The sequence below is a fragment of the Psammomys obesus genome, unplaced genomic scaffold, assembly GCF_907164565.1.
Source record: "Psammomys obesus unplaced genomic scaffold, mPsaObe1.curated_primary_1811, whole genome shotgun sequence".
NCBI classification, from domain to species: Eukaryota; Metazoa; Chordata; class Mammalia; order Rodentia; family Muridae; genus Psammomys; species Psammomys obesus.
This window is the reverse complement of record NW_026596134.1, coordinates 1,938,416-1,959,783: the sequence shown is the minus strand read 5'-3', so window position 1 is coordinate 1,959,783 and position 21,368 is coordinate 1,938,416. Positions and strand designations below refer to the sequence as shown.

At 44.5% G+C, this 21,368-nt stretch overlaps 1 protein-coding gene and 1 pseudogene across 1 annotated transcript in view; both read left to right on the top strand.

Annotated features, from left to right (window-relative positions):
* Nucleotides 1-21,368, top strand: part of Rcor1 (REST corepressor 1) — an 89,650-nt gene that overhangs the window by 38,324 nt on the left and 29,958 nt on the right. The window contains exon 4 of the mRNA XM_055593087.1: nt 7,991-8,074. Coding sequence (XP_055449062.1) covers nt 7,991-8,074 — 84 coding nt within the window. The remainder of the gene's footprint in view (nt 1-7,990; nt 8,075-21,368) is intronic.
* LOC129666044 (60S ribosomal protein L35a-like) lies at nt 17,882-18,576 on the top strand (annotated as a pseudogene).

The window sequence follows — 21,368 nt, the reverse complement described above, 5'->3', positions numbered from 1 at the left end:
AAAACACTGTAATATGCCAGATACAAGAGATACCCATGTCCAAGGACTGGAATTTAACAATGGAGGCAGAAAAAAAAAATAGGTATCACTTGTAAGGTAGTACTAAATATGCAGCAGGGGTGAAATGCTGATTTCTGATCCTCACAGACCTGGGCAGGGCCTCCATCACGCTTTCTGCTGTTCGTAGACAGCAGCCTTTGTCCTTCTGCAAATGGCTCATGATAAAAGTCTGGAGATCCTCAAGTGTGTCATAGTAGTTGGTGGTTAACAACAGTGGGGAGGAATTGGCAAGAAGAATGGATTACAGCGGAGAGACAGCCAGGCCTGAGTGGTGATAGGCTGGTGCAGTTGAGAAGGGCCCCGTGTACCTGAGCACACAGGGCGATGGCAGTAGTTAACTTTAGCACAGTTCCTATTTACAGAAATGTTAGAAAGAGAGCATGGGGAGTCTCTGTACCCACATACCCGGTTTCCCTTTCTAGTGACATATGATGCCAGTGCTGTGCTCTGCTGTCTTAGGCCCTTTTGGTCGGTGACATTTCCGTAAACTTGTCTTCTTTTAGATGGCACTGCTGTCTTGTGGCCCACTGATGAGAAGTTTTATAGGATGTCTGGGGTTGTTACCTTTTCCCGTCATGCCTAGAGTGAGGTTATGGCTTGGAGGGAGGAAGGCCACAGAGAAAAAGTGCCACTCTTTTTCCTTAAAAGAGATGTAAACGTAGAGGTACCATGAATACATTGTATTTTAAGCTTTTCCTTTTTATTGTGTGTATGTGCTCTCTGTCTGTGCACGGGTGTCAGAGGAGGAGCTCAGATCCCGGGAAGTGGAGTCACAGATGCTTGTGAACCATGTGGGTGCTGGGAACTGAACCCAGGGCCTCTGGAAGAGCAGCCAGTGCTCCTAACTACTAAGCCGTCTCTCCAGCCCCTATGAGTGCACCCTAAGGTGAAAATCCAAATGGTGGGGAAGCACATACAACTAAGTTCCAGACTGTTATTTCCTTGTTTCTACCTAGTGGCCCACTTTTTGTCTTAGGAATTTATTGACTTTTATATTTTTTTAATCAAATTTTAGTGTTGTCTTTAATTTTATATTTTAAAGTAGGTGTTATAATTTCTCATGTGGCTTCAGAGCCTCCTTCCCCACCTCATTTCTTTTCTGAGTACTTTTGTTGTTTGTTTGTTTTTTTGAGGCAGGATCTTACCATGTAGCCCTCACTGACTTCTGTGTAGCCTTGATTGGCCTTGAACTCATCACTGGCATGAACTACCATGTCTAGCTTTTGACTTTTTATATCCTATTGTGGTTTATCTACACTTTTTGCAATTTTTCTTTTTTATATAATTAAAGAATTTTAAGTTATGTGTATAAGTCTATGTGTGGGAATGTGAACATGAATTCTGGTGCTCTTGGAGGCCAGAAGAGGATGTCAGACCCCAGAGCTGGAGTTATAGACAGTTGAGAGGCATATGACATGGGTGCTAAGAACTGAGCTTTGTTACTCTGCAGAAACAGTATGTGTCTAACCACTAAAGCCATTTCTCTAGCCCCAATGGTTTTGCTTTTGAATTCATTTATTAGAAATGGAACCTAAAATCAACTAGAGCCAATCTCAGCACTCTGGAGGCACAGGCAGGCAGATCACTGAAGTCGAGGATAGCCTGGACTACATAGTCATACCAGCCAAAGTTACAGGGTGAGACACCCCCATGGTGCCCCCAGAGGCAATTAAAATACACATCTCATCATCTTTTACTTTTATTTGTTGAGACAGTGTCTCTTTGAGATCCTGAAATTCATTGACTTATCTAGACTGTCAGACTAATGAGCCAGGGTTCCCTGAGAGAGCTGTGAAGCCTGTATTCAGCAGTGTGGGTGCTGCACCTCATCTTCACAGCAGTGCTTCCCTCAGCTTATTAAGGGTGAAAGACCTGTGGGGTGTAAGGCCTGCAGGGACATAGTCAGCACCCCTCGAAACCAAGCAGCACACGTGTTGATTTGAAGCCCTGTCTTGTGTCTTGAGGTTGGCCTTTGGAGGGTAAAATCTCTGTAGTGTTTCTGTACACGCTGGACGAAGCTGTAGGGGTGTTCTGCGCAGACTCTGAATGCTGTGAAGATGCAGTAAAGTACTTTCCATAGGTCTGACTGGCAGTGTGGTACGCTGCTGGTGTCCATTGCTGCCGGGTGAGGAGTTGCTAGGTGCATTTATGGCCAGCGTCAGTTCTTCTAGGGCAGCACCTGCACAGCGGCACTCTCTGGCCGTCGTGTGAGCCTCACCGTGCTGAAGCAGCTATTGCTAGTTTCTGCCTTTCTTGCTCCTTGTTCCAGCTCTGAGTTTATTTTTTTCCTCCAACACTTGGCATCCACTGACTAGAAATGGCAGCCTTAGCGATGCAGCAGTTAGGGCATCTGTTTCTATTTAGGGAGAGTGGCAGGGGCTCTCGTCATCCTACAGCTCTCAGTGCGCACAGAGCAGGTGACTTCTGTAATCTGTTTGATCCCTTCAAGAAACAACTGTGTGACTTTTCTTCTTTCCTCTCTCCTGCCTCGTTCTTCTCTCTTCTATAGCTTGAACTCATTATAGAGCCTAGGCTGGCCTCAATTGCACAGTAATCCTCCTGCCTCAGCCTCCCAAGTGCTGAGATTATAGGCACAGCGCTAGAGTCTGTGCACTCTTCCTAGCCACCCACCTCTGTTCAGGAAACCATTGACACTCATTTTACCAGCCCCCAAACGTCCTGTGACTAGACAGGAATTGTTGTCTTAGTCACTTTCCTATTGCTGTGAGGAGACACCAGGACCAGCCAGGGGCTCGTTTACCGTTTCAGAGGGTAAGTCCATGACTGCCGAGGCGAGAATGTGGCACAGACCAGTGTGGCTCTGGAGCAGAATTGATAGCTCACGTTTGATGTACAAGCAGGGGCCAGAGCGACTGAGATTGGGCCTGGGGTCTGGGGCCTGGCGTGGGCTTTGGAGCCTCAATGCCAACGAGGTCCCGCCTTCTCACCCTTCCTAATCAGCCCACCAGCTAGATAGAAACCAAACGCTCAGAACTTTGATTGTGCAGGAGGCCATTCTCATTCTTTCTCATTCAGACCATCACACTTTCCTCAGGGTTTATCCTTAAGACAGTTGTGCGGATGAGTTATCAATTATTTTTGTTGCTGTGTACTAGTCTGGTGTGAAAACACCATCATCTGCCTGTCTTCTCTTACATATTTGTATGCTTTTCTAGTTTCTGGTGGCTGCGAATAGGTGTCTTTATTCTATCTTTTATGTGTATGAGTATTTTGCCTCCATATATGTCTATGCACCAGCACATCTTCCTTGTGTCCATGGAAGCCAGAAGAAGGTATCAAATCCCTTATAACTGGAGTTATAGGGGATTGATTACAGGCCACCATGTGGGTGCTAGGAATCAAGCCTGGGTCTTCTGGAAGAGTAGTAAGTGCTCTTAACTACTGTGCCATCTCTCTAGTCCCATCCCCTAAATTTCTTTTTTTTTTTTTTTTATTAAAATCTTTTATGTACAAATCACACAGTGGAGAGACACTCTGCAGACTGTGAGAAAAAGTTCGCACATTCACATCTAACTTGCATCCGAAGAATGCTCACGCTCAGCAAGCCAAGAAGCCAAGAAGAAGCCAGGTTTTTGTTGTTGGTGGTGGTTTATTTTACTTTATTTTTGTTTTTCGAGACAGGGTTTTCCTGTGTATCCCTGACTGTCTTGGAACTCACTCTGTAGACCAGGGCTGGCCTCAAACTCAGAGATCTACCTGTCTCTCCCTGAGTGCTGGGATCAAGGTGTGTGCCATCATCACCTGATTCAGCTTTTTTTTAATGGGGGTAAAAGTCTAGTTACTTCACCAAAATATACAGATAGCATATCATGAAAAACTGTCCAGTATTACTGAGCATTAGAGAAATTTAAATTAAAGCCATTGTGTGAATGCACTAAACTAAAAGGCCTAGGTAAAACTAAGTACTGACAAGAGTGAAGACTTGTACTGTTTTTGCTGAAACAAGTGAGTTATTATAAAACCACTGGAAAACAGGCAGTCTTTTAAAAAGAATTAACTATGCTTACCAAACTCACATGTCCTCAACGAGGCTCACACACAGCTGTTTCCAGCTTTATTTGGGGACTGGAGAACAGTCAAGAGCACTGGCTGCTCTTCTAGAAGGCCCAGCACCCACATTGGGCAGCTCCCAGCCATCTGTAACTCTCAGACAAACATGGCTTACTTACATACACATATGTAAAAATTGAAAAAAATGTTAAAAAACGTTTTAGGTATTCATAGGGAAGGTAAAATAAATCCAAGTGAGTGAAGAGAACTGAAGAGGGAGAAAATGGCTCTGGCTGTCGAGTTGCCGTGGAACAGCATCGGGGCTGGGTGTGGAGGTGTTCAGGAGGCGGGAGTCTCAGAGTGCGAGGAGAGCGAAGTGAGCTCAGTCTCCACAGCAAGTTTCAGGACAGCGAGGGCTGTTTAGCAATCAGCAACAGAGAATGTCCAGCCTGTCCACATTGGGGCACAAAGCAGAGAGCAAGTGTTAAAAAGCGTCAGGCTGCTAAGTGTCGGGAGACACTAGGGTTCCTAGACGGCTGGTGGGCAGCAGCGCTGCGGGGCGCCACCCAGCAGCAGCTTCCCTTAGACAGGCTTTAGGAGTGTGTAGGAGCGCTAGCTCAGGGCAGACAGCGAATAGCGGGCGGGAGAAGGCCTTCGGAAGGAGGTGCAGCAACTGCCCCCGTTCCGAAATGTTCTGCATCTACTTTGTTGGTATCTGCAGTGCCACATCCTCTTGGCCCACAGTTCTAGGTCTTTTGTGCTGAGATGCTCCATGGATCCCAAGAATGAGCCAGGGTACAGTGAAAGGCTGAGGACCTCGTGGTCCCAAGGCCACCCTATAGCTGTCTAAACTGGTATTTAAATCCCCTAGGTATTTATTGAACTCTAGAATGTGACAGGGAGCCTTGAGTGTGGGCAAGCACTCCCAGGGCTGGACAGAGTGAGACTGCAGACACCCTGAGCTTGTGAGCTGGGTGGGTGTGAGCGTTGCTGCTGGCAGGGCTGAGTCAAGTGCCTGTTAGGTAAGCTTGTGTGTCTGTGGGGGTAGGGAAGTTGGCAGCCAGCAACAGGCCCCCATTTACTGCTGTACTTGGGTCACTCGTTGCTGGTGTCCCCGCTGACAGTATATAGCTGCAGGACCTTAAGAACTATGCCTAGCCATGCCTGCTAGTACAGGCCTGTAGTCCTGGCTACTTAATGCCCCAGCAGGAGGTTCATAACAGTGTACTAACGGCCCGAGCTACAGTGGCAGGGACCATGGCTCAACATTAGAAATAAAAAGAGGGGTCAGTGGTAAAGTTTTTGTCTGGTGGGTGCAAGGTGCTAGGTTCAATGCCTAGTAGTAACACCAGAATGGGGAAAGTGGTTTTCCAGCTAGCATCAGTAACATGGTAGGTTTTAGCCTACACACCCGAGGATGTTGGAGATCTAGTAAACCACTAGGCTCTTGCCTCTTGGTTGCTGCTCTGTTCTGATACAAACTCAAACTGAGGTTAAGGACAAAGGGCCATCTTCTGTGGATTATGGTCCTGTTACCATATCTAATGGTACTTTTCCTAAAGCAAATTCACAAGGTTTTTTTTTTATGTGTTTTTCTAAAAGTTATATAATTTTTGTTCATTTACAGAGTCCTTACTTCCAAGGTCCATTTTAAAGATTCATTCACCCCTCCGTCCCTTCCTCCTGTCTTGCTCCTGTTTTCTCCTCCTCGTGTAAGGACATGGTCTCAGTCTGCAGTTCACATGTGTGGCAGTTCTCATCTGTCTTCTGAATGCCAGTATTGTAGGTGTGAGCTGCCAAGCTCACTTCTGTTTGCTTCGTTCTGAGACTCACTTGTGTAGCCTTGGCTGGCCTGGAACTCACTGTGTAGACCAGGCTGGTCTTAAACTTTTCAAGAGAATCTTTCCTCTTTCTCTTCCTCCTCTTCCTCCTCTTTTACCTTCTTCAAATGTTGGTGTACACCTTGAATTTTGCACACATCTTGAAGGTGTGCACCTTGCACTTCAAAGTTTCTATCGTTTATTTTGTTACTCAAATTAGTCAAGATTTGGCTAGTGGAAGATAGAATCCATTGTTCTTTGGCAATCTTCTTATTTTCTGGTATAATAAAACATTTTAGGGTCATCTTGTAATCTTGTGAGCCCTGGAATAAAATATTTCTTCACGATATCTTGGTTCCTTTATTGGACACATGTTTAGAAGTCCCCTCTGGGGGTTAATGTGCTTAGTTTTCCATCCCTCAAGGCTCTCTGAGTGGACAGATGTGCACACACCTGTGATCTTCTGGGTGACGGAATGGACGGTGCATGCTGTTACCGGCAGTCCTGCCTACTGCCTGGCTGTCTTTCTGAAAGCTCCCCTTTTCTGTGTGTGTGACTCTTCTTCGAGCTTAAGTGTTTTGAGAGTCATTCATGTTCTTATTGTTCAGTTCATGTGCTTTATAGCCTAGTTGTATTCTAGTGCATGGATCTGTGACAGTTTGGAGACAGAAACTGTTAGACTTTCCCTCCAAAGCATTAGCTGCATCTCATATTGCCACTATCAGTTCAGAGAGTTTCATTTTCTCCACATTATCACCAAACTTGAGCATTGTTTTAATTTTTCTCTTTGTACTTTTTAGTAAACATGGTATAGTAGTTACTCATGGAGCTTCAATTTGCCTTTCCCCTGAGCTGTTGGTTTTTAACCTTGCCGTCCCCCTTTACTTCCTCTTTCTGAGAGACAGGTATGGTGGGGGGGAGTGAATGAATATTCTCCCCTGCCCCCAGGGTTTCTCTGTGTAGCCTTGGTTGCCCTGAAACTTGCTTTGTAGTCCAGGCTGGCCTTGAACTCACAGAGATCCACTTGCCTGTATCTCCTAGTGCTGGATTAAAGCTGTGTGCTACCTCCACCCAGTCTCTTCTCTTTTCTTTTTCTTTTGTGTTGGTTGGTTGGTTGGTTGGAGAATATTTTTGTGGGCTCTCATCTTGCTCTGTAGTTCTGGCTAACTGAGAACTTCCCGAGTTTCTCAAATGTTGGGAGTGTAGGCATGTTGTGTGTGCGACCACTTTCTTTAATGAGTATTTGTTTTGGTATGAATGTCGGTCTACTCCAAAACCCATGTTTAAATCTGTATGGCCAGTATACTGGGAGGTGGGACCTTGAAGAAACCTAGAGGCCGAGAGAGCTTCACACTTAAGAACAGGCTCAGGGTCTTCACAAAAGTCTGGTCAATGGGCTGGATCTCTGCTAATGTTGCTGCTGTATGCAGAATTAACATTTTTATTATATTAAAAAGGCATTCAAGACTAGGTGTGGGTACGTATTTTCAATCTCAACACTTGGGAGGCAGAGGCAGGTGGATTGCTCAGAGTTCAAGGCCAGCCTGGTCTACATAGCAAGTTCCAGACCAGTCAGGAATACATACTGAGACCCTGTTTCAACAAAAACAAAATTTTAAAAAGGCATATTCACAGTCAGGCGGTGGTGGCACAAGCCTTTAATCCCAGCACTTGGGAATCAGAGGCAGGCGGATCTCTATGAGTTCAAGGCCAGCCTGTTCTACAGAGTTCCAGGACAGCCAGGACTACACAGAGAAACCCTGTCTCGAAAAACCAAACCAAACCAAAAATAATGAAAGAAAGAAAAGAAAAATAAAAAAGGGCATATTCAAACGTAGATGATATGTCACTTCTATTTGTCATATTCCTGTCTCCCCACCCTTAAGATCCTGTTTCTTTCCCATGTGAAGCCATCTTAGCAGACTTTGTGAAATTTTTAAAATACTGTTTTAGAGTTATTTTAGTTATTATTAGTGTATGGGTATGAGGTGAAGGGTAACTGGTTATGCCATATCGTAAGGCTCAGAATAGTGGTGGTATTTACTGCTTATTGTACCTACTAACTTATAATAATATATTTTTTATTTTTTTCTACTAAGCCAAACTGTCAAGGCGCAGTCAAGAACGAGACAATCTTGGCATGTTGGTCTGGTCACCTAATCAGAATCTTTCAGAAGCAAAATGTAAGTATTAAAGCCCTTCCACCCTTCTTAAAGGCGTCTGTGTAACTTAAAGTTTCTGTTTACTGCTCTCTCTCATTTTTAAAGTTTCAAGATTTCTAGCCTGTGGTTTCATTGTCTTAAATGTTCCTAAATGCTGTCTAAGCCAGCAATGAATATGACTAAGGACAGTGGATCAGTGTAGGAAGGAAAGGATGGGCAGGAGAGATGGCCCAGCAGTTGGGAGTACTTGCAGGGGAGCTGGGATCTGGTGATTCTTCTGACTTCTGTGGTGCACATACTGTAAATGTTCTTGCACATAAAATAAATATTTTTTTAATGGAAAAAGAAAATAACAGCGAAATGTGTAGCCCCACAGCTGGGAATGCATACATTGAACCCAGGGTCTGGGAGTCCTAGGCCAGTGCTCTCCCACTGAGCTGCACTCCCAGCACTGCAGCATTAGCCATGTTACTGGCCAAAACCGTGAGCTCTTGGACTGTTGTTTTGGAGGGGGAAAGAGTAGAGGGTCTGTTAACGCACAAAGTTTTTTAGCATGGCACAGGATCATAAATGTGATGTAATATTCAATGTATTTTCTATCTATTCCTGTTGCCTTTTAAGACTAATTTTGTATCTGCTGTTACATAATTGCTTGCTGTTTGGAAGTTTTATTTTCATAGTGGCTAAGGAATGAAACATTCTTTTTTTGAGAAATTTTTAGTGGAGTAGATAGATGGGTAGATGAAGTTTGTGTGACTGAAATCAAATCACAGGTTTTTGGTATTATGTACATCTGGCCTGGAGCTTACAGATCCTGTACCGTACTAAAAAGCCTTCTGCATAGTTTTGGGTATGTTTTGTTTTTTTTTATCCTTCTCTTTGAGCATTTAGAGTGACTTGCAAAGTTGATTCATGTCATTTTGAACGTGTTCTTTCTTACGGGGGGAGGGGGGCTGAAAAATCGACCTCCTTGTAATTTGTAAAGCTTTGTTTTCCTGAGCCCTGCTGAGTAAGTTCTCCAACACTGAGTTAACCTGTCTCCCTTATTACGGGAGTTGTTTTGTTTTCAGATGGTTTGATTTTGAAGGTCTCGTCAACTCCGTGGCTGCATGCCAGTCACAGTGCCCATGAGGAAGAGCAAGCGTTTTCTGAGCCTTATGCCCAGCATAGCACATTGTCGTGCTGTCCATAGTAGTGCAGCTTTTCACTCTGCACAGCAGCACAGGAAGTTCTCCTGACTCCTGCTTGCAAATGGCTTTCCATAGCTACAGATAAGGCATGCAGAGCCCAAGGTCATTGAACCATCTAGGCTCTGTTCTAAACCTGCTGCTCACTGCTCACTCCGAATCTGAGCTCCTAGAGCCTTTTTGTTTGGTCTGTTCATTTATTTATTCATCTATTTGTTTATTTGCTCACTTGTACTTATTTATCCATCTGTCTATCCATTTACTTATTTGCTCACTTGTGCACATCCATCCACTCACCCATCCATCCATCATTTGCTTACTTGCTTGCTTATTGATGGATTGATTGAGGTGCTCTATTTTATAGGTCTGGCTGCTCTGGAACGTGCAGTGTAGACCAGGCTGGCCTCAAACTCAGAGATCTGCGTGCTTCTTCCTCCTGAGGGCTGGGGTCACAGGAGTGCACCATTACTTCTGGCCTGCTCCCAAAGTCTTGATTTTTTTTTTTTTTCTTCATTCACAATACTTCTTCTAGGTCAGGATTATATCAGTATCTTTTTACCTCTGTTCTTCGGCCCCACCTTCTATCTAGTCTGTATCTTTGCATTATATTCTAGAATCTTTTTGTTTGTTTTGAGACAGGGTTTCTCTGTTTAGCCTTGTCTGTCCTGGACTCACTTTGTAGACTAGGCTGGCCTCGAACTCACGGATACCTGCTTGCCTCTGCCTCCCTGAGTGCTGGGACTACAGGTGTGTGCTACCGTTCTAGCTCCATACTAGAGTCAGAACTTAACTTGAATATTTTATTCATACTAGATCTACAAGAAAAGCACTGAATATAGAAAGTTAATAGGTCATCTCTCCTCAAGACTACTTCTTTCTATGTAGCCAAGATTAGTGTAAATGCTAGGATCCTTTCCCCAGCCTCCTGACACCTGGGGCTACAAATGTGCAACCTAACACCTGGCTAAGAGTTTTTGTTTTGAGGCTGGAGCGCTGGCTCAGAGGTTAAGAGCACTGGCTGCTCTTCCAGAGGTCCTGAGTTCAATTCCCAGCAACCACATGGTGACTCATAATCATCAATGAGATCTGGTGTCCTCTTCTGGCCTGCTGGTATACATGCAGCCAACATTGTATACATAATAAATAAATCTTAAAAAAAGAAAAGAAAAAAGAGTTTTTATTTTTGGTCTTTGAGACAGCAATTCTCTGTGTAGTCCTGACTGTCCTGGAACTCACTCTGTAGACCAGGCTGTCCGTGAATTTACAGAGATCCACCTGCCTCTGCCTTCTGAGTGCTGGGATTAAAGGCATGCACCACCAAGCCCTTAACAAGTTGAGTTTTTAAACAGCAGTATTGTGTACATTTTCAGTTTTACTGTTAAGTTCTACTCAGTATTAGTTAAAAGTTGAACTTTAAAAAGTAATCTAGGGGCTAGAGAGATGGCCCAGTGGTTAAGAACACTGGCTGCTCTTCTAGAGGACTCAGGTTCAACTCCTAACACCCACATAGCAGCTCACAATTGTCTGAAACTCCTGTTCCAGGGGATCTGACACACTCCCATTCAGACATACATGTAGGCAAAACAAAAACTAATCTAAAAGTAACAATTTTGCCTACTGTTGAATATTTAGAAGACACAGAAAAGTAGGAAAAAAAAAAAGACAGAAAATGAAAAAAAATTGCACCTTTCCTTTTACTCAGAAATAACTGCTTAGTGTTTTAGAATGTTTCTGTGAATCTTTTCATCTTGGACCCCACACCCAAACACCTCCCCGTGGGCACTCTTCTCTTCCGAGCATTGAGCCCACAAGCGAGTGGGTCCGGGACAGCGCTGTGCCCTGAACTCTACCCAGTCCTTCCGCAGTCCGCTGTTCTTCATGCTGAGGTGATGGCGCAGCCCTGCCTGAGAGTTTCCCACGTTGCTGATGCCTTGTAAACTTTTCTTTAACGTGTCCCCTTTTTTGTTTTTTGTTTGTTTGTTTGCTTTTTAGACTTGGTTTCTCTGTGTAGCCCAAGCTATCTTAGAACTTGCTGTGTAGACCAGACTGCCTCATACTTAGAGATCCACCTGCGTCTGCCTGCTGGGATTAAAGGCATGTGCCACCACTGCCTACTTTAATCTCCCTTTTAAGAAAGATTTTATTTTTATTTTATGTGTGTGAATGTTTGTCTACATGTATATCTTTGTACCATATGTGTGCCTAGTGCACAGGAGGACCGAAGAAGGTACTGGATCCTCTGGAACTAGAGATGGACAGTTGTGAGCCACTGTGTAGTGCTGGGAACTGAACCTATATCTTCTACAAAAGCAGCTATTGCACTCAGCTGCTGAGCTATTTTTTTTAACCTTCCCAACACAAACACACACTCTCTCTCTTTTTCTCGAAATAGAGTTTCACAAGCCCAGACTGGCCCAAAATTCACTGTGCATCCTGGCCTTCTCTGTGTTATCTAGAAACTTTGTTTTATTTCTGTATTTACAATTACCTAACTTTTGACCATAACCAAGTATGAATATACTATACTTCATACATTTAAAAAGAAGATGAACATGGGCTGGAGACATGACTCAGAGATTAAGAGCACGTGCTGCTCTTCTAGGGGACTTGGATTCAGGATTCATCTGAAAATTTGTTTTTGTGTGTGTGTGATGAGTTGATGTTTAATGTGTATGTGCAGATCAGGCCACAGAGGTCTGAAGTTGACGTGGAACCCTCTGGAACTGGAACTCTGGGTGTTAGATTGTACGGCGCCATGTGGGTGCAGGGAGCCAAACCTGACCCCTCTGCAGGAGCAGTGGGTGCTTTGGCCCTGGAACCCTTGAGCCCTGTGGTGAGAGCAGCAGGTGCTCCTAGTCGTGGGAGCCCCCACTCCAGCTTACTGAAAGCCATGTGCAGCCTATGGTGTTTCCAGGAACACATATGTCTTGCTCCCAAAGATGCTCATAGAGCTGATAGGTTCCTGTCACGTAGACCTTGTAGCCATCCTGTTCCTCTGCGACCATGGTGATGCTGGCATAAACGCACCTAACTGTGCTGCCAGTTTTATGAGCGTGCAGCACAGTTCCATAGTTTACATGGTAATGTGAACAGATCACTGTCATGTTAAATGTACTCCTTCTATCGGCTGCTTTACATATCTCATGCTTGATCTCTTTATTCCATTATTTTCTCTGTGTCCAGTATAATGTCATGATGTTTTTCCTTATCATGACCCTGGGAGCAATTAGCTGTCCTGTGTTTCTCTTTTTCTCATAGCCCTTGTGTGTAGTAGGCTTATGTACCATCTGGGTGTGTGAAAAGATACTGTGGTGGCTACAGAATGACAGCACAGTCTAATGACCGAATCAGAAACACATGACTGTATTTTTTAAGGCTAAATAGAACTCATAGGCTAAGGAGTAAATAAGTCATTTCTTCTTTTCTGTTCTAAAAGAAAATGTTTTTGAGGGCAAGTTTTAGGTACATATCTGCTTCAAGCAGAGAGTAGAGAATTCCCGGGCACACTGCATGCCTTACTGGGAAGATCTTGCACCCAGAGAGCTGGCATCTCCATGTTAATGGCAGAGCTCACCGCCCTGCTGAGCATAGTGAGGTTCCTATCATCGTCATTGAGAATAGTTTCCCCTGCTAAGAGTTCTTTTTCTTTCCCCTCTTTTCACCTTCTTTCCCCCCCAAACCCATGGTACCTGTTGACTTTATCTTGCCTTCGTAGATTTGCCTTTTCCAGAATGTTATTGAGTTGTAATAATCAGTAAAGCCTTTTTATTGATTTGTTTGTTTTGAGGCAGGATCCCACTGTGTAGCTCTGTCTGTCCAGGAACTCACTATGTAGACCAGGCTGGCCTCAAACTGACAAAGATTTGCCTACCTTGATTAAAACAAAACAAAACAAAAAAACCAAAAAAAAAAAAAACAAAAAAAAAAACAAAAAAAACAAAAAACACCTTCATTTTTCTCTTATTTTGTGTGTATATTTTGGTGGGGTGGGGTGGGGTCAGAAGGTAATTTTCTGGAGTCAGTGCATCCCTCAAGGACTGTCAAGTTTGGCTGGTGGCCATCTTGCAAGCCCCAGATAGGTTTCTTTCAGTTAGTGCATCCTCGAGTCCCCCAGGAATTTTTGAGATCTAATGGCTCATTTGCTTTTAGTGCCAAATAATGCTCCATTGTTTGGATACATCACAGTTTATACATTTCTTCAAAGGGCATCTTGGTTGCCTTTGGAATACAGGCTTGACTGGACCTGTATTTGAGTTTCAGCAACTTGAGGAAATGTCAGTTAGCAGCCCACTAGACTATATGGCAAGAGTTTATTTAGTTTCTTTTATTTATGTCAAGTTCACACTCGGTATATGTCTCTCCATGCACATACATGGTGTGTGTCTCACGTGCACGTTTGTCTGTACACAGTGTGTGTCTGCATATGCACATATCTGAACATAATATATGTATATACATGCACATGTGTGTACGTGATATGTATCTGTTCATGCACGTGTGTCTGCAATTGTCATTCTTCATCTGGCAGTAGTCTGGGACAGCTGTCAGCTGTCTGGAGGAAAAACAGAGGAACCCTGAGATCTAAGGTTTCATTTCTCTCAGGAACGGCTAGAGTGATCAGAGAGAGGCCCATGCACTAGGCAAGGCTCCTGGTCTCAGCCGTGGTGGTGGAAATGATGAGATTGCCAATATCAGACGGCAGAGGAAACTCTGGAGTTCCAAAAGTCTGTGATGATACTGAAGTGTTACAGCCCTTTGGCTAAGTCACTGTTTTAATGGCAGGGGTGCGGGCAAAAGCACAGGCTTGGCAAGGCTCAGACCAGCAGGATGAAAGGCAAGTCTGGGGAGGTGAAAGCTGGTGGGTGCTTTGCTGGCAGTCAGCACCCAGCTGTTGAAAGTCAGGCAGGCTTCAGCAGTGACCAAGGCAGCTATAGTGGCCTTGCCTCAGGAGTTCTGTGTTGAATCCTTCATTTCCCAGAGTAAATGATGAATCTCAGACAGTCGTAAAAAGCTGATGATCACATGTTTGCTTTGTGTGAAATTGTGGGTTTATAAATCTTGGGCAGTAGGAGGGGCTCCTAGGGTGAGTGTATTTGATTCACTGGGGCTAGAGATGCTAGCGATACTTGACTTACACACAGTGGTACAGCACCTCATATACCCGCAGTAGCAGGGTCCTGTCACAAGAAGAACACAGTACTTAATTATCCTAGGTGTGGGGGAAGAACTTCAGGCACAATTAAAGTCGCTGGTGAAGGCCAAGGCACTATGACATCTTATTAGCATAGGTGGGTAATCCAGTCATCCCCAGGTGCTTGCTGAATGGGTTTCTTATCAGGAAAAGGTCGGGCCTGTGTTCTTCCCTGAGGGCTGTGTGACCTCCTTAAAGGATCTGGGCTTCCCAGATCAGGTCAAGAGACAGTCCTTCTGAGAAAGTGAGGCTATGTCATAGGCTGAGCTCAGAGGCTATGTGAAAACACCAGACTTCAGCCTAATGGCAGGGTTCCATAGTAAACGGTATATGTCTGCACATGTCTGTGTGTCTGTACACACCTGTCTGTCTGTCCATGCACATGTGTGCACACAGTGTATGCCTCTACTCGTAACTTTGTTTCCTTTTTTTTTCTTTCTTCCTCAGTATCATTTCATCCTTTTTTCTTTACCTAGCTTGTGCATTCATTCTCTTAGGTAAGCAGGCTTATGGTGTAGTACTCTAGCTTAGTATTTTGTTGAGGTTGTTATGAACTTGAGTTTATTTTGTGAGGTTGGTTTTTATTCATATTTTGGGGGCCAGTTTTGGTGCTTGGTACTGTGCAAGAGGTAAAGGATTTGGGAAGTTTACACCGTAGTGGCAATGATGGAATGAACATTTTTTTCTTACCTTTCCCAGCTGTTTGATGAAATCTCAACGCTAGCTAGTCGTCAATTTAGGATAGATCTGAGGTCTCTAGACTACATTCACTGCACACGTCTGCTTTCATATGCTGCTTTGGCTAATCAAGTATAGTTAAGTACTTAAAACATTGCTAATATTTCACAGGTTGCTTTCCGTCATGTCTAATTAAAAATCATTTAGTGGGAGATGCAGCCTGGGGGATAGAAAAAAATGTGCCCCTCGGAGACACAGCTGTGGAAGTAGAAGTCATTCTCAGGAGCACAGATGAGCACCACAGAGCTGAAACACTTTTCCGTTAATGAACATAGGAAGTTAGTTGATGAAATAGTGGTTTGATGGAAGGGACAAAGGTGTGAGTGCCTCTCATCCAGTTTGCCGTGGTGTGGGGAAGGTCAGAGTGGCAGCTTACCTGTCTTGAAAACACTAATTTGAAGGAGGCCATTTGACCCTTCCCCTGTTTTGGCACCAAGTTTCTCCTGGACTTACTCAATTGTGATGATTTCCTTGATGATCAGAAGGTACTTCTTCATAGGGAGAACCTTTGGGAGCCCTTCAGTGTAGGAAGAGAACAGTTGAAGTGTGAATAGGAGTTTGCTGGCTGGACAAGGGCACTCATGCTACCGAGACTGAGGAGAAGGGAGCATTTGTATCTGGGATTGAGACAGAAACCTAGGTCTTAATTTGCAGACCTGCTTGTCTGAGACACAGTCTTTGAGACAGTGAGAAGTAGAAACCAGAAAGGCAGATGGTGATTATGAAATGGACTACGTGACTGAAAACCCTAGGTGAACAAACCCACCAACCAACCTTACTTCAGTTCCTGGGTTCCACCACAGTGGAAGGGTAGAAGCGATTCGGAGGCTGTGTACTCTCCTGCATGTGCATGCTGTGCGTGGGTATGTCTGTGTCTGCCCGCTCTGATAGCAGTGCGAAAGTGTGGTAGATGAATGGTAGCTAGAAGTGGGAAGTGGTAGTTACCGTTAGAAAGGTTTGCTTTGCTTTGCTTGTTATTGTTTTTGTTTTTCAAGACAGGGTTTCTCTATGTAGCCCTGGCCGTCCTGGACTCCAACTCACCGAGATCCACCTGCCTCTGTCTTCCAGGTGCTGGGATTAAAGCTGTGTGCCACCGCACCTAACGATTAGAAAGTTCTTGATGGCCTGTGGTTTAGACAAGAGTAGGGACTGAGGAGTAACCCCTGCTGTTCCAGGTCAGAGAGAGAGCTGATAGCCCTAACTTTGCCAGGGCCTCAGAAGCAGGTTTGAAGCTCGGGAAGTCTAATGTGCGGTGTCATGAGCCTTTGACCTGTTCAGAAGAACTGGGGGCCACATGGTTATGGATCAGGCTGCTGTTCCTTACAGGCTTCCTGCGTATGCTCGTCACTTTTAGCTTACTGCTCTGCATAGACTCTGCACCCACCTCTGGATCACCCTGTCTTGGAGACTTGTCGCTGACTCCATTGGATCTACCCCATTTCTCGTTGTTGGCAGGTTCCACACGGCCCTGTGCTTGCACCCATCAAGGTTTGAGCCTGGCCTGTGTAGGAAAACAGCTGAAGGTTAGCAAAGCGAGCGAGGAAGGTACATGAGGAGCAAGAGCCCTCTCAAAGGCCCTGCCACACAGCTTACGTTCTTAAGGTGCACACACTTTGCTATATTCTGGGCTCAGTCTGGTGCTCAATGACTTAGACAAAACAAAGTATAGAAGAGTGGTTAGGCATGAAGGAATTTGGCTGGGCTGTGGGTGTTTCCTTTTTTTCTTTTAAGATTGCATTTTGGGCTAGAGGGTTAGCAGAGTGGTTAAAAGAACTGGCTGCTCTTCCAGTGGGCATGGGTTTGATCCCCCATGGCAGCTCACAGCAGTCAGCAACTCTAGTACCAGAGGATCCACTGCACCACCTTTAATACCAATTTGGCTTCCACAGGCACCGCGCCCACGTGGTGCGCAGACATACATGCAGACAAAAACCCATACATACAAAATAAAGTTTTTCAGAAATTGCATTTGTTCCAAGTGATAGTGACACACACCTTTAACCCCGCCCGGCACTTGAGAGGCGGAGGCAGGTGGATTTCTGAGTTAGAGGCCAGTCTGTTCTACAGAGCGAGTGCCAGGATACCCTGTCCCACTGCGGAGGGGGAGGGGGGCACGGGGGAGCATTTGTGGTTGTTCCATTATACTCACGAGATGGTCAGACGATAGTTTACAGGAGTTGGTTCTCCTGCCACACTCTGGGGATCGAACTCTGTGATCTAACTTGGTAGGTACCCTCCTACCCTCTGAGCCCTATCTACAGCTCTCATTTGCTCAGCCTTCCCCTCAGCACTCACTATTGCAGTTCAGGCTGGTTTTGAACTCCAAGGCCTGCCTCTGCCCTCCGAATACTGGGATTAAAGGTGTACACCACCAGGCACAGCTTTCTCTTTTACTTTTTAAGATAGGGCTTGAAAGAGACAAACTAGAGTCTGGGCTAGTTGAGAACTCCAGAAGCAAGAGGTGTTTCTAGGGAAGGGTGCCGCCTCCTTGATCTTAGTGAAGTGACTTCTTTCTCAGAGCAGATGGTCTTCCTCACTTATGCATTGTATATTTTATGTATATGCATGTGTATGTGCTTATGTGATTGAAACATTTTACTGCATTTTAAAATTTTTTTATAAAAATGAAAAAGGGTACAATTAAAAGAAATATAAATTTTGCTGTTAATATACTCATTTGAAAAGATTTGACTCTAGGCACAGACCCACAAGATGTGTAAAACTGCAGATGTTCAAATGCAAGGTAAATGTCGGGGGTTAGGGTTAGCTCTTTGTTAATCGGTACGCATGCCACTCTCTGATGAGCATCTGACAGGCTAAAGAGCTGGCTAGGAGTAACCACATGTGCTGTCCCTGCAGGGGACCGTGGTCTGACTCCCGGCACCAGCGTAGGCTCCCAGCCATCTGTAACTCCACTTGCAGCGCAGCCAGCACCTTCTCATGGCCTCCACAGGCTCCAGATATGCAAGGGGTGTGCATGCGCACACGCAGCCAAGACACTCCTACACAGAGAATAAAGCTTTAAAATCATCTTCTTTGCTCTTTCTGCCGTCTTGACCCGCGGAGGCCTGCTGGGAGCAGGACTTGTAAGCAGCAGGTGTGTCTGCAAGGCTGTGGTGGAAGGCCATTTTTGCTGGCTGCAAGCCAGGGCTCCCGAACCAAAAAGAGCACATGGCTTTTCTTAAAATTGAAGGTGTTTATGCCCGAGGTGAAACAGAATTCTACTTAGGCAAGAGATGTGCGTATGTGTCTAAAGCAAAAAGCAATACAACGACTGGTGGAGGCCAAGCCAAGCAAAACTGCTGTCCATGGGGACAGTGGCATGGGCCATGCCAAATTCCGAAGCAGTCTTCCTGTGAAGGCCATTGGACAGAATCCGTGTGATGCTGTACCCTTCCCGGATTTAAACTAATGAAAAATGAATAAAAGTAGAAGTGAAAAAAGATTATCTTACTCACTGGGTGGTGGTGGTGGTGCACACCTTTAATCCCAGCACTTGGGAGGCAGAGGCAGGCAGATCTCTGTGAGTTCAAGGCCAGCCTGGTCTACAGAGTAAGTTCCAGGATAGCCAAGACTACACAGGTAAACAACAGCAACAAAAATCGTTTCACTTTCTGAACTATATAGTGGTGATTTTTTTTTTTTTTTATTGTTACTATTCTTTTTTGCTTGTGGCTTGTAGAAGTCTTGGAGTCCAGAAGGCATCAGATTCCCTGATGCTGGTTAGGGGCCTGTCTACGTGGGTGCTGGGAACCTAACTTCGAGGTTTTTCTGGAGAAGAAGCCAGTGCTCCTAATCACTCAACCACCTCTCCATCTAAACTTCTGTGTAGACACGCTCTAGATATACTCACTGTCCAGTACACTTTCAGTTAAGATAGTCCAAAATATGCAAGGGGACCAGTCTGCGGAGCTGCCTTGGGAGTGATGGGTACCCAGCACAATTCTGGTCCCTAATATGCAAAATGGCTTTCAATTTGCAATGGGTTTTTAATTGGAAGGTAAAAGCTGCCACATAATCTTGTGTTGTGTGACTAGTATTTTTCCTTGTGACTTTATTCAGTGTTCCCTCATTAATGCCATTTTTGTCCTGTTGTCTGGAGTATTAGTAATCCTGTCTGGGTGTCCAGTTCCTTAGGGGAGACTGCAGAGAGGCCTTGAACTTCCTATGAGACAGGAACCGCTCACTGTCTTAGCTCACCTGCTCTCCCTTCTCATTGCTCTGCATGTTGCTATTGTGTGCTCTCCTCCGCTGTTGTGAGACCAGTGGAGGAATTTGGTGTGTTTACTCTGTTCACTTAATTCTCTTCTCCCTTGACATGTGAGTGCATGTACAGTAAGTGCCCATTTAATGAAGAGACAGCAGGAGTGTGGAGATTCCTCAGGTTACAGGTGAAATTCAGGGCTCTTAACTATTTGCTCTGCAGCTTAGAACATCTGGAATTTGTTTGGTTTTTTTTTTCTTCCTTGTGGTCATCAGTTTACTCAATGAATAATATTTGTCCCTACTTTTGTGATACCATATACTGTTTGGACCTGACAGGCCCTGCTTCAGGGTGGCTTTAGTCTTGGTGGGAAGCTGCTGTGTGAGTGATGGAATGCACCAGGACAGTTCTGGTCCCTGATAGGTGCTCCAGAAAAGCTGGGTAAAACGGACAGAGCTTTCTTGAACAGAGCTGCTCACCCTGCAGTGGTGAACACCTTCCCACATGTCTGGGCTTCCTTTGCTTCTGCTTGTCAGTCAGTACGTCTTCTCTTCTCCCCTCTGTTTGGATCTCATCTGCCTGTCGACAGAGGAAAGTTACTTTTAAGTTTTTACTACAAACATTAGTACAGAAACATTCTTTGACCTATTTTTGTGTCTCATCTGTTCAGCTAAGAAGTCGGTGCCAAATACTTTTCTAAAGTGGTCAGACTAGTTTACCGCTACAGAAAAGGACAGAAGGGATTTGCTCATGATCCCCTGCTGTCACTGCTGGAGTTGGAATTATGGGTAGACAGTCTAGTGGGTGTAACATTGTTGCTCATACCCAGAAATTTTGCTACTTTTGTTAGGCGTGATAATGTAATGACTCTCTGATGTATAAATAATTTTATACTTTTTTAAAAGCATGTATATATGGGGATGAAATTAACTGGGATGTATTTTAAATTTGTCAAATATAAAGCAGTTTGGGTTCAGCTAGTCAGATTGGACTGTGGACAAAGAATAAAGCATTGTTGAGAACTTAACTTACTTTTCTGTGGTTATATAAAAGAATAAGCTACTATTAGCAAATAGACCTCAATATTTAAGAGATTAGGTCATAAAGTATACAAGTTACTTTAAAACAGTTTGGGGGCAAAAGTATATACTTCCGTATGTGTTTTGTGTTTTTTATTATTATTAAGAGGAACTGATAACACTTCGCCCTGCCATGTGGCTGTTTTGTCTGCGGAGATTCTGGTGCTCACACATGCTGAAAGCTCACATTTTGTTGAAGCTCACAGTAGCCCATACTGTGTGGATTGGCCTGCTTCCAGTCTTCTCTGTTCTGCTGTGCACTGTGTGTCACCCTGCACACCACAGTTTTACATTCTAATTTCCTGCCGTTAAAAATGAGGTAGATTAGCCAGGGCAGTAGCACCTTGTGGCGTTAATCCAAGCACTTGGGAGGCAGAAGCAGCCGGATCTGTGTTCTCTGTAAGTTCAAGGCCAGCCTGGTCTACATAGTGCATTCCGGGACAGCCAAGGCTACACAGAGAAACCCTGTCTTGAGAAACAAACAAAAAAAAAAAAAAAAAAAAAAAAAAGGAAAGAAAAAGAGAGATTAAGAGTGGTTGTTCGGGCCCGTAATCCTAGGACTGTGGAGCCTGACGCAAGATTTTTGTTTCAGCAAACAAACAAAACAAAATAAAGTTGGATGTAGTGGCTTGCTTATGCCTGAAAATTTTAGCAGACCAGAAGGCTGAGGCAGTCTGATCTATATGGGCAAATTACAGGCCAACCTGGGTTACAAAGTGAGATATTATCTCAAACAACAACAATAAATAAATCTTTCCCAAATAAAACCATTACCACCAACAAAAATAAAGATCTGAATTTTGAACTTTTATAATAGTTCATTTTGTAGCTTAATTTGCTTAGCCAAGTTCCATTCTCAAATACTTAGGGTGTGTGTGTGTGTGTGTGTGTGTGTGTGTGTGTGTGTGTGTGTGTG